The sequence below is a fragment of the Canis lupus genome, chromosome 38 (genome assembly GCF_003254725.2).
Source record: "Canis lupus dingo isolate Sandy chromosome 38, ASM325472v2, whole genome shotgun sequence".
Taxonomy (NCBI): domain Eukaryota; kingdom Metazoa; phylum Chordata; class Mammalia; order Carnivora; family Canidae; genus Canis; species Canis lupus.
This window is the reverse complement of record NC_064280.1, coordinates 17,445,596-17,470,880: the sequence shown is the minus strand read 5'-3', so window position 1 is coordinate 17,470,880 and position 25,285 is coordinate 17,445,596. Positions and strand designations below refer to the sequence as shown.

The 25,285-nt window shown below is 44.5% G+C and overlaps 1 protein-coding gene across 6 annotated transcripts in view; it reads right to left on the bottom strand.

Annotated features, from left to right (window-relative positions):
* The window catches only part of MIA3 (MIA SH3 domain ER export factor 3), a 57,035-nt gene extending 35,617 nt beyond the window's left edge, over positions 1-21,418 (bottom strand). For 2 of the 6 annotated variants that reach the window (XM_025420935.3, XM_025420942.3), the window contains exons 1-6: positions 21,237-21,418; positions 18,390-18,523; positions 14,021-14,107; positions 8,315-11,120; positions 6,216-6,485; positions 3,058-3,203 (exon numbers count right to left, since the gene is read on the bottom strand). In XM_025420935.3, the coding sequence (XP_025276720.1) occupies positions 3,058-3,203; positions 6,216-6,485; positions 8,315-11,120; positions 14,021-14,107; positions 18,390-18,523; positions 21,237-21,369 (3,576 nt within the window). In that variant the 5' untranslated portion in view covers positions 21,370-21,418. Of the gene's footprint in view, positions 1-3,057; positions 3,204-6,215; positions 6,486-8,314; positions 11,121-14,020; positions 14,108-18,389; positions 18,524-20,242; positions 20,626-21,236 lie in introns of those variants that run through there. The other 4 variants (XM_025420934.3, XM_025420936.3, XM_025420938.3 and 1 more) reach the window with 3 other exon arrangements.
* Positions 21,419-25,285: the final 3,867 nt, after the last annotated feature.

Here is a 25,285-nt window from a genome sequence, read left to right as displayed (position 1 = left end):
CTAGAATGGCCTCAATTAATGACTGATAATACCAACTGTTAGCAAGTATGCGACCAACTGTAAGTCTCATTGCTAGTGAAGTATAAACTGGGACACTTTTGAGAACTGTTTGGTAGCTTCTTTTAAGATAAACTGACCATACACAGCTGGGCAGTTTCACTCCTAGGTATGAGTCCATTTTATAATTATAATTCTACAACAGGAAAACCTAATCTACAGTGAAAAGAAGTGTTGCCAGGAGGAGGTGGTGAGGGAGATACACTGGAGAGGTACATGAGGAACTTGTTTGAATGAAGGAAATGTGCCATGTCTTGGTTATGATTGTTTTTACATGAGTGAATACATTTGTTAAAACTCATTGAGCTGTACTCTTAAAATGGGTACCCTTTGTTGTACATAATTTATATCTGATTAAAGTTAATTTAAGAGGGTCACCTGGGTGGCTCAGTGGTTGAGCGTCTGCCTTCAGCTCAGGGCCTGATCCCAGGGTCGGGATCGAGTCCCAGATCCGGCTTCCGGCAGGGAGCCTGCTTCTCCCTCTGCCTGTGTCTCTGCCTCTCTCTCTGTCTCTCTCATGAATAAATAAAATATTTTTTTTAAATTAAAAAATAAAGTTGATTTAAGTTGATTTAAGACATAGCAACCTACTACAACGTCTGGACCTCAACAAGATCCTGATTTGAACAAGAACAATTTTTAAAAAGCAGGGGAGGGGATTTCGAATGTGCCCAATATCGGGTGATATTAAAGAATCACTGTTAAACCCAGTAATAGACCCATGGGTTCATTTTACAATTATCTCTGCTTTTTGGATGTTTGAAATTTTCCATGATAAAACACTTAAAAAATTAAAGTATAACTTCAAATATTTAAAAGGTTGCTATGTAGAAAAACAATTCAATTCTAGGAGAAGGAGTCATGTGGAGGAAAATCTGGAGTCAATTAAGAGAATGAACTCACCAAGAAAGCATCGTGTGGCTTTGTAAAGTTAGGATGCTCACGCTAGGACCTGCTGCTACCCAGATCCTATAACTACCTGCTAGGTTGCAGGAGAGGAAATTACTGCAATTTGTGAAGCTGGACAAGCTGCCCTCAAAGGTCCCCTCTTGCTCTAAGATTCCATTAGCTGTGGATTCATGAAACTGATGTCTGGTTCAGTTTTCCTGAACAAGTCAGCACCCCATTCCTACCCAGCCCTACCAAATAATTATCTTTACTATTTAATACTTCACAAAAAATATTTCAGATATTTCCCATTTTCCCTAATTTTCATATATATCTGATATGCCCTTTTCTTAAACCTTTCCAAAATCAGAATCATGCTTTGTACCTCTTAGAATCTTTTATTGCTAACACAATACGCTGTACATACTGGGCCATCAAAATGCTTTCTTAACATCACCTTTCAAGTCAGTGTTGCTTTATAACACTTTTCCCTCCCCATCCCATCTGTGTCTTCTCCCACCATCTCCCATGCAGAGACCCTGTCCTCTACCACACCTGTGTCCCACAACCCAGGCCTAGAACAGAGCTCTGTGCAAATCCGCAAAAAAAAAAAAAGATGAATAAAGAATTCCTCCCACATCTGGAGCCTGTTAAATTTCTGAAGTGGCAAGGACTCATTCTGATGATCAAATCTGAATTCTGAGACTACCTTAATCACTGAAGATATCATTATTCTAATTGCACAGGTCATATATACCTTTACCTGTGTGGCTGTAAACCACAACCATGGGGAAAACTGAAAAATCTTTTCCATCCTGGCGGCCTTTCTCCTGAATTACTCAGGTATTCAGTGTCTTTATACTGCTCTCTGACCATCCAAGTGAGAAGTACTCACAGGCTGGATCCTACAAAATGCCAGGCCCTATACTAGACACTTTATTACCAACTCATTTAATTTTTGCAACAACTGGATAGGTATTATCTGCATTTGGAAGATGTATGACAGCTACACAAAGTTAAGTAATTTGCCCAAGCTTCTAAATGATGAATCCAAGATTTGAAACCAGATCATCCTGGCTCAAAATTCATGCAGTTTTACAGAACAGAAAAACAAACAAAAAAAAACCCAACCCTCTTTCCCACACAAGTCTTGAAGTCACAGAACCTAGTGGAAAAATATTTTTGCGGGGGAGGATTCTTCCTCTACAGGTCCAAAGACAACCTGGCCTCCAACTTGTGAAAGCCTGCTCATTCCCACAATTTACCAAGAAAAATGTCCAATTTCAACAAATACCACAAGGGGGAGCTAAGTCCTAAAAAGCTTCCAGATTAATGTCTCATTTGGATCCTAACTCCCTTAAGAAAGATAAATCTGAATAGATACTCTGTCATAAGTGATTCTTTCTAAGAAACAAATCTAACTACATCCTTTTCCTGCTTAAAACCTTCCAAGGATCCCCACCCAAAACAGTGCCACACTATCTGTCATGAACACAACTTCCTTTATGGTTGGCCTGTCTTCCTCCAAAGGCCACCTCCTCTGACTGCTCAACACCAAGGCTTCCTCAGCTTCCCCAAAAGGCCTTTTTTTTTTTTTTCGTAATAGCTTCCAACTCTCTAACCATGTTATTTCTTTGGTCTAACTGCATGCCACCTCTGTCTCCCTCTCCCCAGCCCTTCTATTCAGCAACACCCTACACATCAAACTCCCATTTGTCCTTTAATTCCTGCCGAAACGTCTCAGCTAACTTCTGACCTTCTTTACCCATTCTCCCACCATGATGAATCAATTTATCCAAAACATCATTCTACCATACTTCTGCCGATATCACAACTCCAGTCAAAGTCTTTATATACCTGCTAGACTGAAAGGTCCCTAACGGGAAGAGCCACGTGTGTATATACCCAGCACTGACACACCGGAGATCCTCTCCAAGGGCTGCACTGTGCTAAGAACCCATCAAATTATACCCTTGTGGTTTGTTTCAGATGCTAACATCAAAGGATCAGCAGAAATTTTTATAAAGACATTCTAAGTTCTTTACCTCATGCTCAAGATCAACTCAAAAACCATAATCAGCATTCTATCTAAAAAAACTATGTTGAACTTACCGTCTTAGTTAAATAAAATATGAATGAATATATTAAAAGAATTGCATTTTCCAAAGGTGTGACGCTTGCGGGCTCTTCAGCATTGGTTTGTAGTTGCTTTTTTGCATCATCAGCATCAACAGGACTGCTTTCTGTTGTAATTATCCCTAAAATTGAGGGTGAAAATACTTTATTTTATGTAATGAAATTTTCTCACGAGAGAAACTTGTTTCTCTTCACTTAAAATATTTGAGTGCCCACTGAGTATTAGTCAGTGGTTTCTCTTAAAGACTTATAAATGGTTCAGGGGTACCTCGCTGGCTCAGTCGGTAGAGCATGCAACTCTTGATCTCGGGGCCATAAGTTCAAGCCCCACACTGGGGGTAGAGATTACTTAAAAAATATTTACTAGAAATGTTTAAGAAGACATATAGTTTCTAGAAGTCTTATATAAAGAGTTATATAACTTATATAGTTACTCTCTTAAAAAATTATAAAGAGAAGGGGCACCTGGGTAGCTCATTTAGTTAAGAATCTGCCTTTAAAAAAAAAAAAAAATCTGCCTTCGGCTTGGGTCCTGATACTGGTCCCTGCATCTGGCTCCCTGCTCAGCGGGGAGGAGTTTGCTTCTCCCTCTCCCTCTGCTCCTTCCCTGACCCCGGCTCTACTCTCTCAAATAAATAAAATCTTAAAATTAAAAAAAAAAAAAAGAAAGAATTATAAATAGAACAAAATTCAGAATGCCAATTAAAGCCATCATAGCCTTCCATTATGAATTGAACATATCTCCAACACAATCTACCCCTCACTAAACTCCTCTATCATATCCCTGGCAATGCAACTGAAAGCTTACTTTTCTTTCTTTCTTTCCTTTCTTTCTTTTCTTTCCTTTCTTTTTCTTTCTCTCCTTCCTTCTTTCTTTCATTTATTTTATTCATGAGAGAGAGGCAGAGACACAGGCAGAGGGAGAAGCAGGTTCCCCACTGGGAGCCCAATGCAGGACTCCATCCTGAGATTCTGGGACTCTGGGACCACACCCTGAGCCGAAGGCAAACGCTCAACCACTGAGCCACCCGGGCATCCCAGCAGCTACTATCTAAACAACATTTAGTCATGGGAATTGAGAAAAGCAGAATTTTATGTTTTTTCCACATAAACACAGTTGCGCTTAACAAACGTTCATTTAGTGCTGGTGAAACATCATGTTTGAATCTTCAGGCAAACGAGCAGAAAAGTGTCAGTTTGCAGACCTGCAGGTGGGATGCACCAATGTTTAGCATAGTGTCTGGCATATATCAGGCATTCAGAGATTGCTTACCGACGGGAAAACAGCTACACCAAAGAGAATACAGTAAATGCCCGAACACACTGACAGGAATGGCTTGGGGGGCGGGGGTGCCTGGCCTGGAGCTCTGCAAAAAAGGGAGGATTCCAACTTGGAATCCTGCCTGAAAGGGTTTCACCTGGGGAAGTGATGAGGAAGGGATTTCAGTTTGAATTACCTGAGTCTGGGGCATGTCTGATAAACCACTAGGAGTTCAACAAATGATTAGTGATGGGTTGAGTAGGGGCCTCTTGTGTCTTCCAACCAGGAAATTCCATTCACTATTGATCTATGAATCTGACCTCTGGGGAAGTATTCCCAGTCAGGTCAGCATCTCTGTATCTGAGATATTTGGGAAGATGAGCCTGTAAAGGTAGTTGATGTCATTTTGTGACAGACCATAAAGGACAGAGCAAAAAAAAAAAAAAAAAATCTGTCCTTAATTCTGCAAGCTGAACTTTTCCCAGCCCTGAAAGTTTCTGAGCAAGAGAATAACAAGACTTCATGGTATAGGACTCATTTTCAATAAGTAGAACCTTTTGACTTAAAGGAGTTTAGAACTAGAGAGAATTATACATGAATGCAATATTCTCTGGACTATGGGAGACCTCTGATGTCATTTCTTCTCAAATTTGCAGTATTCCTCCCCATGCTGTGGCTTCTCCCCCACTCTGAAGAGAGACAGAGGGTCCACCCATGCTACCAGGTCTTAGAGTACCACAGGGTAACGCTATACCCATGGTTAAGGACCACAACCTAGCACGGTATGAAATCATGCCACCACGATGGGTACGCGAAATAACACAATTAGTTCTTCTTCATTAGAAACCTGTTGAGGGGCACCTGGGTGGCTCAGGGCGTGAACCCGGGGTCCCAGGATCGAGTCCCACATTGGGCTTCCTGCAGAAAGCCTGCTTCTCCCTCTGCCTTTGTCTCTCTGTGTCTCTCGTGAATAAATAAATGAAAATAAATTTAGAAACCTGTTGCTACCATTATTGGGGTTGTATTTTTGTTTTAAACGTTTTCCTCAATTCAAGTGCAAGGAGTTGCTCTCCACAGACTGTTTGCTGAGCTCTGTGATGAAGTTCTGTTCACCCATGTCAGGCCACACAGGACCAGCACACACTGCAAAGTTCTGTACTGTTCCCAATGGTATGAAGACACTGAGGCATAAATATCCCCTTCACTGTTTTTAAAAAGGGTTTTGCCAGCCTAGGTAGCAAATTAACAAAAGAGCTAAGCCACCCTGTATTCTGGGGGCAGGCTGGGGTGGAGAGGACTAAGGAGTGGGAGAGAAAACCCAGAATTTGTGTTCACACAGTGGTTCTTAAACTTTCAATGGATCAGAATTTCCTGGAGGGCTTGTTAAATACAGCCTGCTGGTCTCCCTCCCCCCCCCCCCCCGCCACCCCCGAGTTTCTGATGCCTCTGGTTTCGTTGAAAACTGTTTCAGAACATAAGGCTTTTTAAGAATAGTATTTTAGATTAAAATTATTCACATAAGTACTGATGGCCAGACATTGGTTTGTGGTTAGTCTCTGGCCTTTTTCCCACTGCTGACCTCTATCTGTCTCAATGCCTGCTTTTCTTTCCATTCTGGGCTTTCTTGTTTTTTAAACTCACTCATGCCTATATTATTCTCCTTTCTGATTTCCTGCCTTTAAAAACAAGTGTCCAGGGGTACCTGCCTAGCTCAGTCCATAGAAAATATGACTCTTGATCTTGGGGTCATGAGTTTGAGCCCCACTCTGGGTACCAAGACTACTTAAATAAACTAAAAAAAAAAAAAAAAAGTCCTAGAAGCTCCTCTTTATGACATATTTCTACCCTGTAGAGAAAAATCTGCAAGCTTTACCTGGGTCTCCATCTTTCTCAGTATTTGGCTGCTGTGACACTTCTGAGGCACCCATGTCACCAACCACAGGTTGATCCAACTGGCTGGGCTCTTTGAGAATCTGTATTTGAAGGTCTTCTGTGTGATCTTGTGGGAAATTGTCTTCTGTGTGATCTTGTGGGAAACTGTCTTCTGTGTGATCTTGTGGGAAACTGTCTTCTATGTGGTCTTGTGGGAAATTATCTTTGGTGTGACCTTGTGGGAAATTATCTTCAAGGTGTGGCTGCATCCCTAGAAGGAAGAAGAATGCACTGGATGGCAAAGCCTGAGGACACTGCCCGCTCCGCCCTTCCCACTGGGCAGCTATCCCTCACCATCCATCACCCGCCCCCACCAGGCACTTCACTACTCCCCTCCCACACGCTGGTCTCCCAGGGAGCACAAATGAGCAGGAAAATGCGGGTTCCAGCTGCTTTTGTCTCACTCCACAGATGGCCAAAATTTATAAAGAAACCCTTATTCCAAGTATTCTATAAACACATTTATGGTAGGGCCTTCAATAATCCAACTTTCCTTGACCAACCAATATATGCTCACAAACATAAATGTACAGAAGAGAATCTCCATCAAGCGCAGAAACATGAACCACCTACTCTACACAGAAAGAACACAAACTCTTTCCTATGCAAGCATGAGTTATTTCACAGAGCTGGCACAGAGGACATTACGTACAAAAGCAGCTTGCTGAAGTACCTTTCAAATATTTTCAGAGTGTGTCTAATCATCAAAAAGAGCGAACCCATTTCCCTCCCCAACAGGCTCAGAGCGGAGCCCCATGCAACCCGCAGCAAGGACGAATTTTTTTTTTTAAGACTTTATTTATTCATTAGAGACAGAAACAGAGAGAGAGAGAGAGGCAGGCGCAGAAACATAGGCAAAGGGAGAAGCAGGCTCCATGCAGAGAACCTGACATGGGACTCGATCCCGGATCTCCAGGATCTCCCTCTGCCTGTGTCTCTGCCTCTCTGTGTGTGTGTCTCTCATGAATAAATAAAATCCTTAAAAAAAAAAATGAATGAATAAAAAAATTAACGTTATACTAACTAATACAAAGAGCAGTGACATTGTGCTTAAGAAACTATGTTCAAAAGAGCCCATTCAGAGGCTCCTGGTTATGGAAGGAGTAGGTTACAGGGCTGAATGCTACAGCACAGGGAATATAGTCAGTGGTGTTGTCACAGTCTTGTATGGTGACAGGTGGGAGCTACACTTGCCCAGAGCATAGCAGGCAGTACAGACTTGCCCGATCACTATGTTGCATACCTGAAATTAATGTAACATTGTGTTTCAACTACACTTCAATTAAAAAAATTTACTCCAGGTACCTGCCTGGCTCAGATAGTAGAACATGTAGCTCCTGACCTTAGTGTCATGAGTTCAAGCCTCAAGCTGGGCAAAAAGCTTACTTGGAAGGAGGAAAGGAAAGGAAGGAAGGAAAAAAGGAAAGAAGGAAACCTACTAAGATTAAAAAAAGAATCCCTTTCATAATTTTACATGAAGCTTGTACTTTGTTACATTTGGGGGAAAAAAATTTTTTTAAAGATTTATTTATTTATTCAGAGAGAGCGAGAGAGAGGCAGAGACACAGGCAGAGGGAGAAGCAGGCTCCATGCAGGAAGCCTGACGTGGGACTCGATCCCGGGACTCCAGGATCACACCCCGGGCTTCAGGTGGCGCTAAACCGCTGTGCCACCGGGGCTGCCACGAAAAAAAAATTTTAAGTGTTAAAAAACAAAACAAAAACCCAAGGACATGTTTACTTGGAGCATGATTTTCTTGTCTACAGCCTTCTCTTTATACACTTGTCAAGTTTCCTTTTGAAAACACTACCAGCCTCAACTGTCCTAAGGGGTAAACGAGGTAAGAAATTCTCACCCACATTCCAGCCTGAGAGAAGGCAGGAAGGGACACATGCATGTCACAGTGCTGTTGTCCCTTACCTTTGGGCACCCCATCCACTGTGGACAGAGCTTCACAAATAAGGCAGGAGGCACCTCAGCAGCCACCGCCCCACCTGCTTCTCAAGCGCACCCCCACAAGGCCACAGGCAGGCACCTTACCTTCCAACGTGCCACCCCAGCCTTCCTGGGGGGGCTGTCCCGTGGCCAGCGGGGCAGTCTCCTCCATGGTGGAGTGTCTGTACCTGACAAAATAGATCAGGTCTTGAATATCGTCTAGTACGGCTGCCTCCTCAAATATGTTACTTTCCATCATTCCCAGATCTCTGTTTTCAGCCACACGGGTATCAAGCATTTTCTCTGCTGTGCTCAGAATCTGTGACTCAGATGCACGGAAGACCTTATCTAGGACTTTCTCCACGTTATAAGGCAGGCTCTCCTGCTGCGCCAACTTCAGCTTTAATGACATTTCGTGGAACATGGCTTCCAGCTCGTGGACATCGAAGTACTTCTGGAACCTCTGCAGAGACTGTTGTTCTTTAAAGAAGCTGCCAATTATGGGCAAGTCCTTCACGTAGTCGCTACGCATTGGCCTCACCACCGTGGGTGGCGTCCCGTGCAGCGGGCCACCTTCCTGCTCCTCGGGGGCAGGCCCCTGGCTCTGTGTGTCCGCGGGTCTCTCAAAGTCCTGGTCCTCTTCAGAGAGTTCTTCTACCCCAGGCTTCTGTGCAGATTTCTCAGCGCTGTCTTCTTTAAAATAATCAGAGTCTTGATTCTGAAACATTTCACCTAACCCCGGAGTCCGATTTTTCTTGTCAGGAGAGTCACTTCCTCCAGATGCCATCTGTGCTTTTGCACCTGCAAGAGGGCTTTCTGTTTCCACCACCCCACTACCTGCTTCCCTGCCCCTGCCCCCTGGCTCTACCTCTTTGCCAAAAGTTTCACCTTTTCTTTCTATTTCCAAAATAGTACTAGCTTCTTCTTTGTTTCCTTCCATTTCTGCATCGGTATTAACCACACCTAAAGGAGCTCTTGAGGGGGACTGCAGGTTAACGTCTAACCACCTGCCCTGAATCCCGGGGCTTTTTTCTTTAGCCTGTTTTGCGCTGAGAGCATTTTCATCCTCCAGGAGTTCTTCAGGGCTGTGATCGTCTTCTGCCTCTGGTTTCTCAGTATGGACACCTGGCACTTCCGGGCTACCTGGCCGGCCTGTGGGCTCCACTTCCTGGGAGCCCGCCTTGGGCTGTTGAGGAGCTAACTCTTCAGCTGAGGAGTCCTCTCTGACCTCCTCCTCGGCAAGCCTCCCCTTCTCATCCATCTGCTTACTATGTGCAGCAGCCACTTCTCCTCCTTGCGGCCAGGAAAGATTTCTTCCCCAAATGGGACCCTCTTCTTTCAGTTCTCCTGGCAAACCAACTCCATCCAGAGGGGAGGGCCTAGGTTGATTCTGAGTTTTAAGAAGCCGTTCCTCTCTAAATTCCTCCTTTGGATGCTCCACTGACGGTGTATGTGGTTTCAATCCTGCTAAAGCGTGGACGTCTTCCACACGGTCCCTGGAGGCATTATGCTGACCACCCCCAGAGGGTGCTGCGATACCCACAGACTCCTGGTCAGGCTTTTCTTCGTTCACTTGACCCCCTGTGGCTTGAGGGAGGGGTTCACGCTCCGAGCCCCCTTCTGAAATCTGCTCTCCGGGCTTTTCTTCATGGAGCATTCCTTTTGAAATATGAATAGCCGCTCCTTTTAGGTCATCTTCTTTGTTATCAAATGCTGATTCCAACATTTCTTTACCCTTTCCAGTAGATGTCAAAGAGCCGAGGTCACCACTATGAGTAGAACCGTGTGTGGTCATGCCTTCCTGCTTCTCCTCCTCCGGCCCCATCTCGGCCTGTGCCAGGCCCGGCTTGGGTTCCTTGGCTCCCCTCCCTTTTCCTGCAATGTGAATTTCCAGGTCTTCGTCGTTATCTGTTTTAGTACCTACATCGTTAGCTGTAGGCAAAAGACCATCTTCTGCCTTCTTAGGGTCAATGTAATCCGCTGCTGACCGTGGTTTCCTCCATTTGCTCTCTGGGATGAACGCATCATCACCTTCCTTGCCTTCCTGTGATTCAGAACTCCCCAAATCCATACTTGTTACGCTGTCATCTTCTGTGAAGAAGACAGTATCCTCCCAGGTTGTTAATATATCTTTATCATAGTTTTTGATGCCAGGGGGCTGAGGTGCCTCAACCTTATCCTCTTCATTTGAACTCTGCTCGCTCTCTGCTGAGTATTTCTCAACTCCGGACTTCACTGGAGTTTTCACATCTTCTCCGCCATGTGCGAAGGTCAGTAACGGCAGCTCGTCAAAGTTGTCTTCATTCTCCTCTTCGTCCTTGCCAACTATGTGATACTCAGCATCCAATTCCTCATCAAAATCATCTTCTAATGAAGTAACAAGTCTGGTTGTCTCATCATCAGATACAAGTGCATCAGCAGTGGAGCCAAATTTGGTTTTTAAGTCCAGGGTCATTTCTTTTTTCAAAAGTTTATAAGCATCAATTGTCTGCTGTTCATTCGAGACCTGAGAACCATTGCTGGTTTTGTTGTTTTCACTTTCTGGCACTTTTAGTTTATCTTGTAGCATTTCCTCAAAAGGTTCGAATGAAGATGGATCTCCCTGAGCATGATCTGCTGGACTGCTTACATGCGGGTGGTTCTTCTGAGCCCCAGATCTTTCCTTGAGTTCCTTAGTGTTTTCTGAGGCTACACTTTCACTCTCCTCTGAGTTAACTTCTACTGGTTCTAGTTCGAGGTCGCTTTCCTCCAATACTTCAGGAGGGGTGTCCTCCTCATACTGAGTTTCTTCTATGGCTTTCTCAGACTCTTCAGTTGCAGAATTGTGTAATTCCAAAAATCCTAAAAGTTCTTCTACATTATAATTATCAAAATCATCTCTTCCCCCATCAAAACAAACAAAATCTGTCTCCTATAAGAGAAAGAAAAATGTTAGCATGTCACTAAGTATCAAAAGAGCAAACTCTTACCCATGCTAGTGACAGAGACAATCTCAAATTGGCTCTGGAGCGACTTCTGTGCCTCCCTTGAGTGACAACTCTTCTTGGGTGGTGAAGGGATATAGTACCTAGAATCCACTTTCCCTGGTTGCCTGCGTCCATGGATAAGGGCTCCTACCTGAGTACTATTCCCAGTTTCCCTTCGCTGTCTCTTTCCCATGGGAAACATGATTTACACAGCTGGTGAATTTGCTCTGTACCATCCCTGTTTTCTGTTTGGGACCTGCCAGAGGGCACACATATCCACTCCCCTCTGCACTGCTAGTTTTATAGGGACAATCCCCTTGGGGTGGCCCCGTTAGCTAGCTCTGTCTATGGCTGAGCAAGTCTATCTTATTCTAGACTACAAAGTTAGAAAGCCTATTATTTCTACAACTTGAGCCACTTTCACTGAAAAGCTTTATCAATAAATAATAGTGACAATTTGGTCTCCATGTGCCTGACTCCTAGATCTCTCAAATTTGTTCTGAGCACAAGTGGAAAAAAACAGGATATCATTTATTGGGTACCCCAACTCCCCAATATCCATATCTGATGTTCTGGGAATTCATCTCATAATAATATGTGCAGGAGAAGCTGGAAGACCACCCAGCTTCCCTATCGCTGTGACCTCCAGGCTACACTTCTGTTTACCCAGCTGGAGACATGCAGAATCACTTTGCTGTGAAGATCTAAGTCTATACAGATTTCTTTTGGCTTATATTTCCTTTAGATTGGGAAAGATACATCAGCTTAGGAAGTATCCTATTAAAACACAGGTACAGGGATGCCTGGGTGGCTCAGCAGTTGAGCATCTGCCTTCAGCTCAGGGTGTGTCCCAGGATCCGGGATCGAGTCCCACATTGGGCTCCCTTTGAGGAGCCTGCTTCTTCCTCTGCCTATCTCTGTGTCTCTTATAAATAAATAAATGCATCTTTAAAAATAATAATAAAAAAATAAAACACAGGTACATGGGAAATAAAAATTAATGGCACAAGGAAGAGTTTGAAACCACACCCCCACCCCACTTAATTATTTCAAGTACAACTTGAAAACAAGATTCAGGGGGTAGCCCAGGTGGCTCAGCGGTTTAGCGCCTGCCTTCAGCCCAGGGCGTGATGCTGGAGACCTGGGATCGAGTCCCACATTGGGCTCCCTGCATGGAGCCTGCTTCTCTCTCTGCCTGTGTCTCTGCCTCTCATTCTCTCTGTGTCTCTTATGAATAAATAAATAAAAATCATTATTAAAAAAAAAAAGAAAACAAGATTCAGTAAGGAATATGCTCTACTCTAAATCAGGGTTCTAGGTGTCATTAAGATCTGCTTTCAGGACTATCCATAAGCCTGTATTTTTCCTTTCCTCCAATAAAAAGCAAATTGACATAAAAGGGGTCATAAACAAAGGAAGTTAGAAAGCCAACAAAGATTATTCTCTTCTCCTAACTCAACTTTCACAAAAAGTCCGAGGAGCCCTGACAAGTGCAGTAGGGATGGATGATTTCTTCTTTGCATCACATGTGTTTCCAAGCCAGTTTCTTATTACTGAGGGGAAGCCTGCAATGGGAGGTGCAGTGGGAAGGTGACTCCCAAACTACTGAGGTCACTGTGACCAATGAACTGCCATCTCACACCTCTATCCTGGGGAGTCTCTTCATTAGGAATGAGGCCAGACAAGTGATGGGGCTGATTTTTATGACCCTTGAGATTATCAAGAAACGTTAAAGAGCAGTTCTGCCTCTAAGACTCCATATGTCCAGTGAGTCTCATCTAAGAATGGCTCTAGGCCAGCAGTTCATATGTTCTCCAGCACCGCAAAAAACTGCTCAAAGATGTGCATCAATTACTATACATTTCAAAACTCCAGAAAATAATCAAGGGTCAGATCAACTCCAGAATATAAAAGACCAAGGGTCCCAGAACACAAAACCCTTGTCATCACAGAGCTGTCAGTGTACTCAGATGAATACGTTACAGGATGTGCAGATCTGAAACCAGACCTCCTCCAAACCTCTAAGATTTCCTATTCCAAACCTAGAACTTAACCACAATCCCTGAAATCACCAAAAGAGTCAGTAGTAAGAAAACCACTGTAAATTGGCATTTGTGGCCTAATACATAATTTAGTGTTTAATTTCACAATTTCACCTGATTTCTCTACACTTAAAATGTCTAAGAGCTATTCAATGGGTGGCTTTCTGATTGAGATACCATCTTCTCCCTTTGCTTCTAAAAAGATTTATGTCTTGGGGAGCCTGGGTGGCTCAGTCGCTTAAGCCTCCTGTTCCTGATTTTGGCTTCGGTCATGATCTCAGGGTCATGAAATAGAGCCCTGTCTTGGGCTCTGCACTCAGTGCGGAGTCTGCTTGAGTTTCTCTCCTTCTCCCTCTGTCCCTCCCCCTGCTTGCACTTGTGCGTTCTCTCTCTCTTTTGTGCTCGCTCTCTCTCTCTAAAATAAGTAAGAATTTTTTAAAATCTTAAAAAAAAGAAATATCTACCTCTGAAACTTAATAACTGAATAAGACATTGAATTCTTTAATTTTTTCTCATATAAAGCACCAAAGAAAAACCCTATATAAGAGTATATATATTAGACAACTACCAAATAATGATTTAGTCTCCTATAAATTCTTTTCAAACTTTCTTTTTTTTTGTTTCTATTTTTAAAGGTAACGTGATTCTAAATTAAAACTTGATACACAAATGTGAACTTGTTTTTTTTCTGACCAAAACACAAACACTTTCAAAAATCATTAACTGACTATACCTGATGAATTTGAAAGAGAATTTAAAATTGAGAACAAAAAAAAAAAAAAAAAAAAATTTCCATAACTTACATCTGTTGGAACCTGTAGCTCCTCTTTAGTATATTCATGGACTACTTGTATTAAATCCTTTGGAAAATATCCAAAAATACGCCCAACCTATATGAAAGAATATGCAAAAATAAGCAAACAATCAAAATTCTGTATAAGAAATACAAACAGACATCTTAGCAATGAGAGAAAATACACAAATAGGTAGGTAGCTATAAACACGAGAGATACAGAGTTGCTATTATGATTACACAGATAATTATTCCAACAAAAATTAAATACAGAATATTTTAAGGCCAACTTTTCTAAAACCACTGAGGTTTCCTTTCAACATGCAACTTATTTCTAAACACAGAGCACATAAAATTAGATTTCTAAAGTAGATAAAAGACCTACATAAGAGAGAGTTATTATATATTATGTGGTTAAAACTATGAAAACCAGGTGTACTCAGCTGGCTCAGTCAGAAGAACATGTGACTCTTGATCCCAGGGTCGTAATTTCAAGCCCCACACTGGGTATAAAGATTACTTAAAAATAAAAATTTTTGAAAAACAAACTATGCAAATCAAAGCTGATTAGAAACACAATTGCAAATAACCTCCATCAAGACTTTACCTGCACATTTCATAGCTTTGCTCATCAACTGGAACTTAGAAGTCTTTCTTAAACCAATAAACAGCCATGAAAATTAAGGAAAAAGAATACAAAATTCCTAAAATATTTTATCACTATGACAAAAAGCAAATATTTATTGACAGAATAGGCTGTAGCAGCTTTTTCAAAAACTAGATTTTCCAGTATTTCAGGGAGAAAATAAAATTCATATTAATGTATATATCAAGCTTTAGTTTGCTACAAAGTAAACCTCTAGAGAAAATAACCCCATTTACCAACAGCACTAACAGCTAAAATACGTAAAGTGTGTCCTCTTGAGACACATACACTGTCTTCTCTTGGCTACGCCTGAAACGGAAAGCAGATCTCTCTAGGCAGATCCAATGTACCGAAAGAGAAAAAGGCTATCTTATCATCAACTACTAAAATATCCTCATTAGGAGCACTGTTGTTATATCTGGCAAATATGTGAAAGCCTGTCTTAGAGCTAGAATACAGTCCTGAAGATTAGAGAAGACAGAGCAATTAAAAACTGCTATGCCAGAAGTTAAAATCTACAACTCTAAGAAACCAAAAAGGATTGCAGAACAAAAACTAAAAACCAGAAACAAGAATCATTTTGAAGGCTAAGGGAAGAGAGTTTTTAATTTCCTAAAGTATAAGTTTCATGAAATAAGAAGAGAAAATGAGGGAAAAATATACTTTTTTTTCCTTTTGCGGAAAATTTTATTAAGAGAAAACCTGGAAAAGGAAGAGAAATCAGAAATACACGGTAAAAGGAAATACATTTATCTTTGTGCAATCTCTATCCACTGAGACTATAGGTCATACAAATTCCATTATTTGGGGGGCACCTGGCTAGCTCAGTCAGTAGACTGTGTGACTCTTGATCTGAGGGTTGTGGGTTTGAGCCCCATGTTGGGTGTAGAGATTATTAAAAATAATAAAATCTTTAAAAAAAAAATACCCTCCATATTTTTACACTGGGGGATACTCTGTGTCTTTGGATCTGACAAAAAGGGGTTGCAGAATCATGGACCCTCAGGACCGGAAGTAAGTTTTTTATCTAATTTTGCTTCCATATATCATCCCTGCCAAGGAACTGCTGATTGTATTGGGTGGGGGGGGGGGAGAATATCTGTTCAAGAGAATGATTTCTGTATAAGCTACTATCGGGACAAATGTAAATAAGTGCCACAGCCCTGAAAGGAAATATTCAAAAGGAAGATAGGTAAGACATGGGCTCTTCTGTTACAGGGCTCATGACTTCATAGGAGCAAAGTCGGTACACAAACCAACTGCAATACAAAGCAGTCAAGGGGATGCCACGTGAACAGTGCAAACAAAGCGCCACCTGAACAATTATCAAACAGCCAAGATCCCTCTGCTGGGTTGCTGAGAACAGTGCTTCCCTCAGAAGGGAGCATGAGAGGTGACTATGGCCACAGGAAAATGCAAGTTGAGCTCACTTGCCCCAATGCTCCAACTTAACCACCTCACTGTATATAAACCATGCAGCCTAGGAACGTGGAAAAAACTTCCCAAGAGTAAAGTTTATCAAGAAACCTCATGTGGTCGATTTGAAGGAAACGGAACAGATCCTTCTTTTTATATAGTGATTCAATCAGGATTCTGCCCAAATTACAAGGGGTGAACCTGACTAGGTAGTTGGTCTTTCAAGCTTCCTCCCTAAGAATCTGGAACGCCAACAAAATGGATTTATCTTTCCCTGAGTAGGTTTCTCGAGCCTTATTTTCTGTTGTTTGGTATTCTATTGAAAGTAAAAGTTTTCACAGTGGAGACTGGGTATTTCTCAAAGTCTGAACAATCCTAAGGACATCAAGAACTCTTCCAACTTTCAGTACATAAACAGTATGCACATCACACTTTTTAGCAAATAAAGGACAAGAACTCATAAGCCTCTCCATCAGATCACTCCTAGGGAATCTCCTCATTTAAAATCAAAAGCATGAGCATTATTTACAATAGCCAATGGAGCTCACTTGGTTGGCTCAGATGGTTGAGCAACCAACTCTTGATTTTGGCTCAGGTCATGATTTCAGGATAGTGGGATCCAGCCCCGGATAGGGCTCCACGCTCACCGTAGTCTGCTTATCCCTCCGCCTGCAAGTGCACATGCTCTCGCTTGCTCACTCTCTCTCTCTCTCTCAATATCGGTCTGAATGAAGAAGTAAAACCTGGGGCAGCCTGGGTGGCTCAGCAGTTTAGCACCTCCTTCAGCCCAACCGTGATCCTAGACACCGGGGATCGAGTCCCACGTCGGGCTCCCTGCATGGAGCCTGCTTCTCCCTCTGCCTGTGTGTCTACCCCTCTATCTCTCTGTTTCTCATGAATAAATAAATAAAATCTTAAAAAAAATAAACAATATTTGTTAAAAAAAAAAAAGTAAAACCTTACAATACCCAAGACGTGGAAGCAACCCAAGTGTCCACCAATAGATGACTGGATAAAGATATGGTACACATACACAGACTGACTGACAGACACACACACACACACACTGGATATTACCTGGTCATAAAAAAATGAATGAAATCTTGCCATTTGTAACATGGATGGACCTAGAGAGTATTATGCTAAGAAAAATAAGTCACTCAGAGAAAGATAAATGCCATATGATTTCACTCACTTAAGAAATGAGAAATTTAAGAAACAAAACAAAAAGAAAGACAAAAAAACTAGACATTTAAATACAGGGAGCAAACTAGTGGGTGCCACAGGAGAGGTGTGTGGAAGAATGGGTGAAACAGGTGAAGGGAATTAAGAGTACTCTTATGGTGATGAGCACAAAGTAACATATAGATTGTGGAGTTACTACACTGTACACCTGAAACTAACAACACTGTAAGTTAATTATAGTCACATAATTATACAAAAAAAATCTTAAAAATCAGAGCATGGGGGGTGGGCTGGGTGGCTCAGTTGGGATGAGCATCTGTCTGCCTTTGGCTCAGGTCATGATCCTAGGGTCCTGGAATCAAGCCCCGCATCAGGCTCCTTGCTCAGCCGGGAGTCTGCTTCTCCATCTCCCTCTGTCTGCAGCTGCCTCTGCTTATGCTCTCTCTTTCTCTCTCTGTCAAATAAATAAAATCTTTAAAAAATAAAAAATCAGAGCCTGAGGATCATCAGTTTCCATGTCCACCATCAGGCCACCCATAAAACTGAAAGAGAGCAGCTCAGGGAGTCTCCAGGAGCAAGGTCCTGAGAGCAGGAAAAGGATGACCCAGAAGTTACAACCCAAACAAGGAAACAAAAAAACACACAGTGAAAAGGACATTTTGCTTTTTTAACAGACTAATAACAGTACCTATGATTAGGTAACTGTTTGCAGAGCTGCCAACCTTTCACAAATATTAATAGTTTAGAAAAAAATACATATACAATGAACTTTACACGTGAACACTTGAAACGTTGTCCTGCACAAAGTTGAGAGGAGGACCTCGAATGCTCACGAGCCCTTCTGTTGTGAAGCAACAAAGTCCAGGATTTTCAGGTTTTGCCACTACCACCTTTCCTATGTATGGAGCATACACGGCTGGTAAGGCCTGAACTTAATACTGAGAAGAATCAACCCCGAGCCATTCTGTTTTGTTTAAGGAACCGAGCAGAGCCTCTACCTGGTTCCAGGCCTGATGCCTGCTGGGGACACAGGAAGATGTCGCCATCAAAGAACCCAGGAAAACAGTTCCACCTACAGCACTAAACAAGCCAATACAAATAAGAAGATAAAGTGTGTCAAATTTGTACTTACACTTCCGGCCCAAACTTCAGGCGGTCTCCCTGCCAGTTTATAGTAGACATACACAGCATCACCTTTTTTAAAACTCACGAAACGACAATCTGGGCCTATAAAATCTTCTAGAGCCTCACCTCGGTACATTAACACTGCAGGTAAAGAAGGAGGGGGGAGAAAAACAGGTATCAGGATTCTACTTTCACAGTCCATATTGATTTTTCAGGAAAGAGGAGGGTTTCCTCTACTCTATAAACAACAACCAAGTTTCTCCAGTACTCTCTGGAATCAATCGCTTTCGATTCATATGCTCCAAGTATCTAAAATCTTTAGAGCTTTATCATTATATATTGTCCCCTACAAGTAGACAGGGGAGATGGCCACTTTGCCTGTATTTCTCTATGGATAAACCAAAAGCAATGAGTCCACCACTACACGTAGCTGGAGCTGGTCTCAGGAGAAACTCTTGGTTCTCTCTCTAACCTTCTTGTCCGCAATCTCTGCTGTTCCATAATCATAAAAGGTTCACGGTGCAATTGGATAAATTCAAGAGCAGATGCTGGCTGGCTTAAGCATGGCTGCATGAAGAGGCAACAGGGAACTGGGGAGAGCACCCAGGAACCCCCAAGGGGTCAATTAACTTCAACTAACACTAAAAGGCACTATCTTTAAGTGGCTATAACTGCTACCATGCAGCAGTAAACACTGTCAACTTCATTTGAGGCCACGCTGTGGCCTTCTTCCCTGTATAGTTATCTGGATAAATTAACGGGAAAGGACATCACATCCTATTAGTGATGAATAGTGATAATCACATATGATTATCCAATCATATGACAGGGTAATGTGAAATTATTATGAAAGCAGATAATGTTCACTGTCCCCAACACTATGAAGGTTTCAAAACGAAGGAAAGATACCCTTTTTTTATGTTTATACACAAAATCACATGTGGGCATCACGTGTTGCAGGGACAAGCAAAACTAGGAGAATTGTTCAGTAGTTACCTTCAGTCTTAAAATGCAGGACTTATATCACACTTGATCTAGAAACTAGGGGAAGCAGCATTTCTCTGTTGGCCAAACACACAGTTTCTGATATAACATGAAACGGACAATAGATACAATTAAATAAGAGAGAAAATAAGGGTGACATTGAAAGTACATTTCTTCTTAAAGCCAGTCAGCCATAAGTACATTAAAATGTATTTCAGGTACATATTTGAGGGATGAACAGACAGACTGGCGGACAGTTTTTTGGATTTTTCAAGCTAAAATCAGATGACTTTAATACATGTCAGCATCCTAATTCAGATGTAATTGGGGAAAAGGCCAGGTTGAAGATGATGGACAATTTAAGACCCGGGATGCTATCAGAACTGGAAATGGCAATGCTGCTTTTGTTTCCCCCTTAGAAGAGATCACTGAAAAACTGTAACAATAAATTAGATGACAACACTGCCCGCTGTTGGAACAACTCTCTGAAAAGCACACAAGGACAGCTCACACCCACACACATACCCCTCACTGGATACTTTATGCAAAAGCACAGTCCCAGGCCCTGCTGGGCTGCCGCCTGTCGGGTTTGGGTTTTATCTGTTTGGACACTTCTCCTTCCCCAACTCCTGTGACAAGCAAGGGCCTTCTCAGGACCATGTCTCGGTACCGGTACTGGGGAAGCATCAAGGATGGGATCCTCCAGGTAACTGGTTCCTCCTTTGAGGAACCCAAGGAGGGGAGCGCTTGAAGGCAAAGAAGAGCAAACATGTCTCAACCCTGCCTGCTAAAAATCGGGATTTGCTCAGAGAAGCCCGAGGGGGAAAAGGCGTGGAAGACGCTCCACTTTGGTCGTGTGTCTTTGCCCTAGGTTACCTCTAGGAATGGCTTCACACGGATCAGATGCCTCCTCGCTTCCCGTGCACGGCGTGTTGCCGGGATACAAACTCTTCCAACTATGAAATCTGTTTTCGAATAGCACCAATTTGAATATGAATAAGCCAAACTCCATAGGCTGTAGGGCCTCTCCCGCAGGAGCAGTCTGCGAGGTGCACCGGCGGCCACTTAGGAACGCTCCCGCGCGCTCACCGTCAAGGTACAAGGTCACTCAAGACCCTCCGCGGGGCCCTAAGACCGATCCCGGTCCCGCAGACACAGAGGCAGGGGTCCCAGCACCGCGAGGCACCAAGGCCAAGGCCGGCGGGGCTCAGGGGCCCCCCGAGTGCCCCTCGCGGTCGCTCCCCGAATCCGGTCCGTGGGGCTCCGGAGCCGTCTGTCCCGCTCACCGCCCTCGGTCCATCCCCCACCCGCGGTCTAGGGCCGGGGCGCGATTCCGCTTCCTGCGCCAAGCGGAGGAGGCTGCCGGGCCCAGGTGGCCTCTGCGGGTTCTCGGCCTCTTCCGAGAGCCTCAGCTTTGGGCCTCCTGAGGGGCCCTCCCCGCCCGGCGGCCGCCAGGAGCCCTCCCGGCACAGACCGACAGGAGCGAGGCGGGGACCTCGGGCTCCCGGCTCGTCCCAGACCCAAGCTCCGACCCCGTCCAAAGGCGCTGCGAGCCCCCAACCGAGGGCAGCGGGAGGGCAGAGGGGGCAGCGCCCGCGCCCGCGCCCGCGCCCTCCCCGAGCGCCCCGCGGCCCGCAGGCTGCGCCCGACCCACCGCCCCGCGGAGCCCAGCGCGCGGCGCGCACCCCAACCGCCCGGTCTCCCCTCGGGGCCGGGCCGCCGCCCCCGCCCCCGCCCCGCCGGGCCAGCGGAGGGAGGGAAGCCCCCGCAACAAGTGGAGGCGCAGCCCCCGGCAGGGCCCGCGGCGCCCATCCCGGCCCGGCCGGCCTGCGCCCCCCGCGCCCGCGCCCCCCCCCCGCCCGCCGCTCACTGCTGCACTCCTCGTCCGCGCACACTTTGTGCTCCGCGAAGCGCCGGCTCGCGTCCGCCCGCGCCTGGCCCCGCACCCGCCACGGCGGCCCGAGCAGCAGCAGCCAGAGGAGCAGCCCCGGCGCCGCAGCCATGTTGTGGTCACCGCGGGGAGCCGGCGGCGCCGAGGCCGAGGCGGAGGCGGAGGCGGAGGCGGAGGCGAGGCCGGGCGGGCGCGGCGGGCGGGGCCGGGGGCGGGGCGCGGCGGGGCGGGGCGCGGGAGGGCGCGGCGGGCCCCGCAGACACGTCAGCACCGCCTCGGCGGCGGCCCGGGGGCTCCGGGGAGGGGAGAGGGGAGGGAAGGGGACAGGGGAGGGAAGGGGGGCGCGCTCCCACCCGCGCCCCGACCCGCGCCTCCCCCGACCCGCGGCCCCGCGCGCCCTCGGTACCCGCGCCCCCCTGCTCCACCAGCGTCCCCGCGCGCCCTCGACCCGCGCCCCCGCGAGCCCTACGTGCCCTGCCCCCGCCCTCCGACCCGCACCCCCGCGCGCCCTCGGACCCAAGCCCCCCTGCTCCGACCCGCGCGCCCTCGCCCCCGGGCTGCGACCCGCGGTCCCCCCGCGCGCTCGGGTCTCCTCCCCCTCGCCCCGTCCCCTAGTCATCGGCCCTCCGCACCGCAGCACTCGTCCCTCACCCCTCCCTGCGACCTTGGAGCCCCCACTCCGTCGGCCCAACACCAGGTGCGTTTCTGGCACCTTCTCGCAGCTCTCATTTCTGCTCCAGCCCGAACCAGCCTAGCCCCCTTCCCGCCCTCATCCCCATGTTTGGTTTGGCGCGTCCTTTTCCAAACTACCAAATCCCACCCACGAGTGGCCACTGTTGGTCTCTGGTTTGCGGCTCCCCCTCCTTCAGGCTCCCAGGGGTTCCTTCGGGGACCCCATCCATGATCCCCCCCCCTCATTAGGAAAGCGCATGAGTGGAATGATGGGTTGGTGATGGAAGTTAGAGCCGGTGACCGGCTTGGTCTTTTTTTGAGCCTTAGAAGGGGTAGGGGTTGGCAGTGTCTACCAGTGTTGAGATCTTCAGATCCTTGATTCTTTATCCCTAAGGGAAGGAGCAGGTTTAATTCAACAAAAATGTGTTGAGCTTGCATTTATGCATGCCAGATCCTAGGGTAGTGTGGTGAAGGATGTAGGTCAAAAGACAAGGTATCAGGCCTTTGTCTAAAATCCACAATTTAGTAGAAGCTAACATAAAACCGGCTCAAGAATAAGTATCAGGTTGGGAAAAGCTAACTAATTGCAGCTAACTCTTTCTGAGTTCTTGCTTTGAGTAAATGGGGGCATTCGCATTTCCGGTGAGAGATGAAGCTCAGCTTCAAACCCAGGGAAATCCTCCCTTTTAATCACAACTCTGTAAAGCCTCCATCGAGCAACATGTAATTTTTGTACTTTCTTTCCGACTAGGTGAAGCAAAATCTTGTGTAAATTACGTTATAACTGAATTATCTATATGTGCAAAGAAAGAAAGAAACCAGGGAAGATAGAAAGAAGCCACAAGCCCACAGGTCAGCCCAGAGTAGAGTGGCTACAATGTTCTAGCCCTGGCTGGAGCACTTTACATCTGAGACCAGGGGCTTCTCACTGCAGTCCTGTCTGCTGAGGTTACTCATCAACCTCAACACTAACCCCATCGGTTGGTTTTCCAAACTAGTCGGAGTTTTTAAAAATGAGAGGAAAGAATGTGGCCCATCCATGCAATCCAATGTTGAATAAAGAAAAAGATAAGATGTTCATGTAGATGTTAACAGTTGTTTGTAGGGGCCATGAGACTTCCTGTTGGTCTAGTGGAGTCCCCATGCTCTCTGGAGAGAATGTACAATGGATAGGGCCACTGGCCATCTAAATATAGTGCCCATTGAGGTTCATTTCCTTTCTACTCCGAGTTTGTTTGCTTTAGAATCATGAGTGTGTCTACAGGCATCTTCAACGTTACGTGTTAAAACCCAAAGTCTTTATATTTTCTCCATCAAACCCTGTTCCTTTCAGTCTTCCTTATCTCAACAAATGCCATTTCAATTCCTGTCTTCCAACGCTCAAGTCAAAACCTTAATTCCTCCCAACTCTTTCTCTCACACCAAATCCAGTCCATCAGACAGTCCTGGGCTTTCTTTAAAAGCTTTATTGGCATGTAATTGGCATATAATAAACTGCACACACTTAAAGTGTACACCTTGATAAGGTTTGACATACGTATATTGCCACGAGACCATCACTATAATCAAGATAATTAACTATATCCATCACTGATAAAAAAAAAAAAAAGGAGTCCTCTCATTCTCCTTTGTAATCCTTCCCTTCCCTTCCCTGCCTGTCTCCAAACAACCTTCTGTTGCTATAGATTGATTTGTAATTTCTGGAATTTGATGTTAGTGGAATCATACAGTATGTCTTCTTTTTTTGTCTGACTTTTTTCACTCCGCGAAAACACTGGAAATACATCCAGAATCTGACTGCTCTCACCGTCTCCGTTGTTAACACTGGATGACCAAGCCACCATCATCTCTCACCTAAAAGGTCACGATAGCCTTACTGTTGCGCCTTTGCCTCCCTAAGGTCGACTGCGTCAACAGCGGCCAGATAGATCATTTCATGATATAAATTTGGTCATGTCAATCCTCTGCTCAAAACCTTCCTACGACTTTCCACTTCCAAGTAAAATGCAATGATTTATGATGGAATACACTGTCTTATTTGATTGGACCTTGATCATCCCTTTTACCCCCACTTCTCAACATTTTCATCTTGCCCTACTAGTTCTCCTCAAACTCACCAAGCTCCATTCTTACAGTAGAACATTTGCAGTTGCAATTCTTCATCAACCTGGAACAGTTCCCCCAAACAGTCCACCTGACTACTAACTAGTTCCCTCAATTCATCAAGTGTCTGTAGACAGCATTTCTTGTTAGAGAAGGCTTTCTTTACCACTCTACATAAAATAGAGCTCCTTCCATGAATATCTGTTCATCATCCAGCTTTGTTTTTCTTTAGAGTACTTCCACCAGCCTTACATTTGTTTATCTATTTGACCAAATATAAGTTCCAGGGGAGCAAGGAATTTGTTTTGTTCACCACTATAATATATATGCCTAGAAAAATGTCTGGAATATATGAGATACTCAACAAATGATTTGTGAGATGAACCCATGATAATTCACATATTATATTACATCATTAACCTACACAGAGCCTCCATATGTAAATAGTACCAAGAGGAAGTATGCCGTAAAAAAGCATTTTGTTTCTTTCCCTCAGCAGCATCCTCAACACCTGGAACAGAACCTGAAATACATTGATTGTTGATTGAGGGCATATTTGTTATGGAGGGAGTGAATGAAAAAATTGCAGTGTATATTTTCCCTATGTATTACCAGAATAGATAAAGCAGATAAAGGAAATTCTAATTTTTCTTATTTCTATTTAGAGTAGAATTAATGACAATTCATTGGTGGAAAAGACAAGATTCCAAAATGATCTAATTCAATATTGCTTGACTTTGACTAATATTCAGATATGCTTTTATATGAAGGAAGAAAGCTCTCAGTTTCTGAAGAACTGGCTGCTTATTTTGTTGATTTTCCAGGGTTTTCATTCATCTGCATCTATTAATTATTATTATTACTATTGCCTTAAAAAGATATTAACAAATTCAATAAACAGAAAAATCTCAGCTGACCACAATAAAGATGGTGTTTATATATACATATAATTATAGTGGATGAATCAGCATTCATTTTTAATAGCATTTAAGGATATGGCCCTGATGTTTAACATAAATTCTAATCCCGTGTGTTATTTCTTAACACCTCACATGGAATTTTCACTAGGTAAAGGTTAGTGAGAATTTTAAAAATTAACGTGTCTAGGGACGCCTGGGTGGCTCAGTGGTTGAGCATCTGCCTTCCGCGCAGGGCATGATCCCAGTTCAAGGATCAAGTTCCACATCAGGCTCCCTGGGAGGAGCCTGTTTTTCCTTCTGCCTATGTCTCTGCCTCTCTGTGTATGTCTCATA